Genomic DNA, 8081 nt, shown 5'->3' with positions numbered 1-8081 from the left:
CACTTCAACAATTTCACAAACAACAATAAATTTATGTAACATGGGTAGTATGAGCAAATTGACTTACTTGAGATAGAGACGCAGGCGAACAGCACCACTTATAGCACCCATACCGAACAGAGCCTTCGGCTACTTGTCTAATATTACGTTTTCGATCGATCCCCTAAAAGCCTTTCTTTCCCGCCTTTATACTTAAAACAGCTGGCGCAGCAGCTGACAAAAGAGGGAAGTTACCTCCTCCCTTTGCCCTAAATTTAAGGGCGGTGGCTCCCTGTTGGTTCAAACTGCTATTCTCACTAACGAATCCGCGGCGTCTCCTCCCATGTGCATTTAGCAATTTCACTTTTCTCCGGTGGCCTACAAATACAAACTTGCAGTGGTGCGATTACGCATCTCTGCTGACTAAAACATTCTTGACCGAGTTCCACAGTCTATGTATTACCATCCTTGCTCTAATTGATGTGAAACTCCTTTGCAATTATCGTAACATTTGGGTCCATGCCTCAAATTTCCTTTCTCGAAATTTGCGGCATAACAATTAGATTTCAGCCTTCTGGCTAGATGTATATTAAATTAGCTAACCTCTTGATTAACACATGACCAATCAACTAAATCATGTCTGTGTGGTGCTTCCATAACGTCCATAACTATGATGTTCGTATGACTGAGCCTCCTTAGAAAGCTAATTATGTTTCTCAGTCCTTCCTTTGCATTTTTAATATTAATATTAGAAGCAGCACCCACCACTACATCATCCTTTGACATGTCTTTGTCGATATTAGCATCTAAAATATTACTAAACTTTGCACCTGGCTTTACAAATCCGCTAACACCAAACTTGTTATTTAAGTTGAGTTTTAGCAAGTACGCACATCCTCTCATTTGACTACCCCCAAGCAACAACACACTATGTCTCCTAGATTTTTCCTTCAATGCTCTGGTTTCTTGGGCCACCCTCACCGAGAATGGCGTCATTACCACCTGTAATATGTGACATAAATCGTCACGGTTATCCCGGAATCAAATCTGGGCCGCCAATTTTGAAAATAATTCACGTCTTGTTTTTTAATGAACACAGTCCTAACAGAACCTGGACACACTGTGTATATAGTTTATAGTATACTACCACAGTCAATAAGTTCGTGGATTGGACGCAAAGCGTTGTACGGGAATTTGCTGCCAATATATTTCAGCAGTGTTTTCGACAGCTATATCAACGTTGGCAGACTTGAATAGTGGCAAACGGCAACTATTTTGAGGGCTAATGTGGATCTGCGAAAGTGTATGTTAATACCTTGTAATATGATGCGATAAGACCACATTCCACGAACTTAGTGACTATACCACGTATAGCTATAGGAATGTTATGTTAAGATTTGATATTTTCACGGCGGTGACTATGAAGGAAGCCGTCTTCTGGGATGTGGCGCCATGTACAAATTGTGTTCACCGAATTATCGGAGGAACGTATCGCCTCCATCTTCAGGGTAGAGGATAGGAAGAGACTAGCTGGTTCGCTCACGGATTTATTCTTGTCTTCTACCCTGAAGATGGAGGTGATACGTTCCTCTGATACGTCGGTTAACACAATTTCTACACGGCGCCACATCTCAGAAAACGGCTTTCTTTATAGGAATGTTGTTTATGAAGTAACACGCCTTGCAGTAATCTTTTTTCTTCGGCCTATAACTGACTTCGGGTATTCTTTTTTCCTGTTCTCAGACAAAATGTTCATCACTGTTGCCCGTTGGTCCTCGTACAGTTTACAGTTCCAGAACATATCTCCCTCCAATGTAAAATCTGTTTATTTTCCCTTAGTGCTGCCATCTTTTCGGAACGATGGTGAACTTCTATTTCTCTTCTAACTGACCTTTTACAGTGAGATTATGTATGTTTTCCTGTGATCCGTGGATACAGCAGAGGAAAGAAAGATTTAAAAGTTAGGGCGAATGGTGAAAGTTTGAAATTTTTTAAATTTATAGGCAGCATGTGTAAACCGCACGGTTTCTGGATTGTAAAAGTATATGTCGTGAAACTAAGTCGTACGAACTCGAATATACAGCAGTTTCAAAGTTATTATGTATGTGCTTAATTTTGACACAACCCAACCTTACCTTACTAAAAAAAAAAGAGACCCGGGGTTCAGGGATTGTATAGCATGCACATGCATTGGATTGTGTTCATGAGTTGTGCACAGGCTTCGAAGTTTATTAAATCATTTCGTTCTGTTTTCTGGTCCCGGAGCAACAATCTAATTTATTTGACACTTAAGGCATGGACTTGTGGTAGGTATTCAGATTTCGTGAGTTACTATTTGTCTATAGTAGTGCAGGATATTATTAAAGTGCATATGTAAACTGAATGTGGGTGAAAAATATCTCTGTAGGTAACCTGACCCAGCAAGAAACTGGAAAAATGTTCAGAAAATACCCAGACAAGCAGCAAAAGAGATGTTACAGATAAAAAAGAGAATGGTGTAAAAAAAGGATGAAAAAATGGAACGATAATTTATCTCAGATGATAAATGATAAAAGAGAAGCATTTTACGAATATTCATCAGATTGAATTGAAAACAAAAGACACAGAACCAAAAGAAAAACAGCAGTACATAGAAGCAGATGAGAGTTGTGGAATGCTATTGTAACAAGACCAAACAGAAACACACAAGGAACACATTGTTTGGAAAATTATCTTCCAGGCAAGGTGGGAGATACGCACTTTGTTGAGTGTGTTAGAAAGAGTTAATCTCAGTCACTGGACTCTCTTATCCAGGAAGAACTGACATCAATGGGCTGGTCACTTTTTGGGGAAATCTTTTCATTGTAATTGGCCAAGTCTACTGATGGTTGACTTTTGTCTGATGTTATTTGAGTCTGGCAGTGATTCACATGTTCAAAAGGCATATAATTTTGTTGTTTTTTGGAGTTCGCATGGATAACAAAATTGAACTGAGTGAAGATGGTTGATGTGGCAGACACCTATTGAAGTAATGAGTATACTTGAGGTTGTCAGCAAAGAGGTTAAATGTATTTGCTCTGTTTAATTTCTTTGTTGAGTATATGTTGTATAGTTTCTTAATATCTTATTCCCTATTGTTACAGACTCCAACCAAACCTCATGTACCATGGGTCACATATTATATCTTGTACCAGTTTGGACCCTGGCAACTGCATGGTTATATCTTTTATCACGTTTAGCTCCAGCACTTGATGCAGAAGATGCAGTAAGTTGAAAGAGCAATTGATGAATGGACTGAAACTTAAAAAATAACCTGTGGAGTTATATTACAGTATATATATATGATATCATTTTATATGCAATTTCTTTCACCATGTGCACCATACCATTTTTGTGGTAACCATGTTTACAGTCTGTTAAAGGTATCATTGTGTTTGTGCTGTAGTATGATATCTGTTATGATGCAGTTTTTATTATTCCATGGAGAAGGACCTCAGTAGATGACTGTACCAAATGTTAAAGATGTTGTACCCAGCTTTTAACTCATATAGTATTAAAATCAATTAAACTGCTGATAAAAATTGTGGCAGTTATAGCCTGATACTTCATATTTTGTATGTCCTTTCAATTTGCACAATAAAATGAGACTAATTTACAGTTATTTATAAAATTAGAAATTCCAGTCATCTGTAATCATCATCATTTTGTGGTTAGTAGACTTCCACAATTATTTTATAGTATACACACCTTTTTGCTTATATGTAATTTATGGAAGCTGGAACTCGAGTTAATTGAAATCAGTAGGTTGTAAAGGGTGTACTAGTTTGAGTTAATGTAATTTAATTACTACTATTGCTTGAGACTAATTTAAGATTATGCCGTTATTAATTGTTTGCAGCCTGATCTCCATTTCCCACATACTGTTCAAGATCTGCAGCATCTAACCAAGATTCTTAAGTTATATAAAGACAGGAACTGGATATATGTATTGGTCTTATTTTGTAGTGCCTATATCTATAAACAGACATTCATCATTCCTGGCTCTGCATTGCTGGTAAGTATTAAATAACTAATAAAATCCATCAAATTGTTCTGATGCTAGCAGGGCACACATACATACATACATATGCATACAAGCATGCATGTGTGCACACCCTCACATAAAACAAATAGACAGGTGGCACACTAAAAACAATGTTCTCATAACAGTGGAGGCTGAAAACATGTAAATTTTTCACAGTCTCAATACAGTACCTTCACATGTATACTATATATATGAGAAAGCAAAGGAGACATTATATTATCTTTGACATGTTTGATTTGTCTGTTATGATACAGACATTAACATCTCTCTTTCCCGTCCAAATGTTCAATTAGATTTCTCTGACACTGAATACTAGCAACAGTGCAGTAACCTACCATTGGCTCTCTCCAAACATTAGGAATTGTGAATTCTTGCATAGCTTAACTAGTATTTTGTATAATTTCAGACTCATGCTCTTGGTGATTGTTTATCACAATATGTGAAAATTACTGTACTTCTATGTATAAATGTTAGACTTGCATTTTCCAAAATTCTCTTCTTATCTGGGTGTATTAGATTTCAAAACATATACATTTAATGTACTCGTTCTAGCACAGTCTAAAAGCCTACTAATTCGTGCAGGAGTCTTCCTGGGGGTAAAGGGTGGCTGACGTGTATGGCTGACAACCTCACTGCAATCTGTGAGTCAATTATCTAGAAAATGTGGGAGCCTCGACATCTCACAACACAATGGGCCTCCACAGCCTGTTACAGGGATAGCAGTATCTTACCCTTTTTTTTACTAGGTTCATAATTAACCTTTAAGTGACGGCCCTTTAAATTCCGGTAACGGCAGCGGGACGGATTTGATTTAAATACCCGCAATTTTAAAGCAATAAAAACTGTAATCATTTCCTAAAATTGCTGTGATTTCTACAATTTTTGTGATAAACGAACCAAATAAACGCTGTTTTTTTAGATAGAATATAGAATCAGATATTGTAATTTAGAGACTTCATAAAATGTGTAAAAATTTTTAGACTGATTCCAAGTATAAAATTCCCAAATTTGTCGTCTGCCTACAAGAATTCATATAGTTCTTGGAAGCAATAACGCTCTATGTAAATGTGGCAACACAGCGGATGGTAATGAAGATGATTATGTTTAGCCTCGCATGTCTCGAAGCATATACACGTACCTTCTTTGGTATGCAGAGATGTGGGCCTGTATATCTCCGTTTATGACGACATATGGCGTCATTCGTCCCCTTGACTTTATTTTCATGACGCCATATGGTGTCGCTCGGCTCTTAAAGGTTAAAATATAGTGATTGTATTATGTTACATTGATCATTCATAACAGATTTCTAGTTACTTGAAAAGAATCCATCAAGTTGGCTTGCCCTTCAATGAATATTTTTATGTGCAGTTGATTTTGGATGAGTTTATTTGCTGCTGTTATACATTTACCTATTCCAAATATTTTAATCCAGCATATTCATGATTATACATGTGACTTGTATTTAGGGAGGATCCTGTTTTAGGTGGGGAAACTTGCCGTTCTGATTGAAGGCTCCCCGTTCAGTGATTTTCCTCATNCCCCCCCCCCAACACACACCCGTATCGTCACAGGGGGTGACTACAGTGTTCTGCCTTAATTTGTGGCGTTTTTCTAAGAACTGGCTGCAATGTACTGTGCTAAATCAATCGATTTTGCAAGAATAAATTTTTGGACATCCCTCTTCTAAGAATTCTAATTGAGTGTGTTAGTGTGGCCAGCTCAGGGCAATATGATATTATAAACACAGTACATATCACGTCTCTGCTGTTTATAACTTCATAGGAAAGAAAACACTCCAGTCATAACAGTTTGAACAGGAAACTTCTACCAGAAGCAGCACGAATTTGCTGCAAGACAGGCATATGTAACAGGCCAGCGAAAAATCTAACAATCTACAGCAAAACCATCAATTATTATGGGCGTTATAACATAGGTGTGCAGCTGGACGAAACATAGACGTCGAACCCCCGCAGACAATTTAAATACCTTGACGAAACATACACGTCAAACCACGCTGAACGGTTAAGCACTACACCATGAAGATGCATGGGGCAGTGGATGTATAGATCCACATGTTCCTGACCTTTGGACCAATTGAATGTGAATGGGCAGCTTCACGCCAGGGGAAAGAGGTCCCAGTAACCATTGGACCTGAAGCAGTTGGTATTGAAATCCAACCCCTCGACTGTCCAGTCCATACCCAGTGGCTATACTGACTCTGCTCTCCTGGTTGCCCTCTTTTAGGTGCAGCATATTGTTGTGCCTGTCTAAACATAATGACATAGTCCAGAATTGATGGACTTGAAATATGACATATAGGCTACTGGAAAATTTAACAAGTATATTTTATACAATTGTTGTATATTTTATTTGGATTCATGTTGTTGCCACCATAGGAAGATGAAATTCTGTTTTCATCTTCTTACACTGACCAAATTGGCTAAAGTAGTAATGCTTCTAACTTGTGTCTGGGAGGTGCCCAGTTCGAAACCCTGAATATTCTAAGTTTTTTTTTTCTGGTTTCTTTAGTCTGTCCAGGTAAATGACAGGATTGTACCTTAAATTAGGCTATGATCAGTACCTTCCACATCCTTTCCAGTTCATTATTTGAGTATGAGGGGTGAGCCGTAGAAACCGGCCCTCGCACTGCGACCTTCAATGATCTGTTGAACTTCAGTTCATTATTTACTCTCACATAAATAATTTGATAAATAAACTGCAAATAAACAAATAAATAAATACAATTTGTCTTCACCTTCTTTCCTCTTTGTTTCATTTTGATTACATGTGATCTAGTTAACTATTATGGAAAGCTTTAAAGTACTTTTATTTGAATTACATTGATCTATTATTGTTACCAGCATACAAACATGAATGTTGTGTTGTAAGAAATGCGCCCATTTGTGATATGCTGTATGGTTTTCAAACGTACTATAGGTATTAATTACTACTAATCATGATTGCATAATAGTCTGCAATTTAGAATCCTTCTCTCATCATATCCATAAATTTTGCAGCAAATGCATGGTATGTACAAACAATATATCATCATAAAATCATTAATGTAAACATCATAACTGTGTTTTTTATTTGTAGAATGTCTTGGGTGGAGCACTGTTTGGAATATATGTGGGCTTCCCATTGGCTTGTTTGTTAAGTGGAATTGGTGCTTCCTGTTGCTACCTATGGTCATACTGGCTTGGCAAGGATCTTCTTGAATATTACATTCCAGATAAGATGAAGATACTGCAAGAGAAGGTATGTCAAATTGATGTTTATCTTTTGAATAGCTCCCAGTTTCTGCAGTTATTGCACAATTTTTGCAGCACTGTGTTAGGACATGTAGGCTTTGATATGAATGTATCTTGTAACCCTGCTATGTATGGATTTTGCTGAAATTTTGAATTTTGAGTCCTTTGTAATATATGACAGCCAAATTCAATTTGAATTCACTTTGTGGCTTGAGTATTTTTGTTAATTTGCTTTATATTAATGCCTAAATATTTTCAGATATATTTAAAAACATTAAATATGTTTCCAGGAAAAATTGAAAGAACCCAAAACCACTTCCCATTTGTTTTAGACTGACTGTATGTAAACCTTTCATTCTCTGTTACATATCTTCGGAGTTCATGCAGCATTAGTAAGTAACTTATGGATGAATGATAAAAGTTAACATTTTCTTCATACATTGTTTTATTTTTGAGTTTATGAATAATATATATGAAACACATTTAGCATGTGCAATTTGCCAATATTATAAATTTTAAGTTGTTTCTAGTCCTATGTGAAAGCAGGTGTATTGGTTCCATTTCAGTATCCATAATGTAATTTCACACATTTTCTAAACAGAACCATCACTTTAAAATAGAGTTAAATTAATTCATAGAAGAAAGACTGTTCTTCAAAAATGTTTCCATCCATAATACAACACACTCTTGATGATCCATGCTAAATAATAGGAAAAGATGTACAATGTGTGTGGCATTGTGAAACCAGGATCAGATACTGGGCCACTAATGGAGACTATGAAGGATGA

General features: G+C 36.7%; 1 protein-coding gene across 1 annotated transcript; it reads left to right on the top strand.

Moving 5' to 3' along the window:
* Nucleotides 1-1865: 1865 nt before the first annotated feature.
* LOC111866775 (transmembrane protein 41A-like) lies at nt 1866-7300 on the top strand (the record flags this gene model as incomplete). The annotated part of the gene is given in 4 exon segments (XM_023856023.2): nt 1866-2285; nt 3102-3223; nt 3857-4012; nt 7139-7300. Coding segments are annotated over 4 exon segments (567 nt in total), but the record flags the coding sequence as incomplete, so codon positions are not given.
* Between the last annotated feature and the right edge of the window lie 781 nt (nt 7301-8081).

The sequence above is a fragment of the Cryptotermes secundus genome, unplaced genomic scaffold, assembly GCF_002891405.2.
Source record: "Cryptotermes secundus unplaced genomic scaffold, Csec_1.0 scaffold8092, whole genome shotgun sequence".
In the NCBI taxonomy this organism is placed as follows: Eukaryota; Metazoa; Arthropoda; class Insecta; order Blattodea; family Kalotermitidae; genus Cryptotermes; species Cryptotermes secundus.
This window is presented reverse-complemented; position numbering and strand designations above follow the sequence as displayed.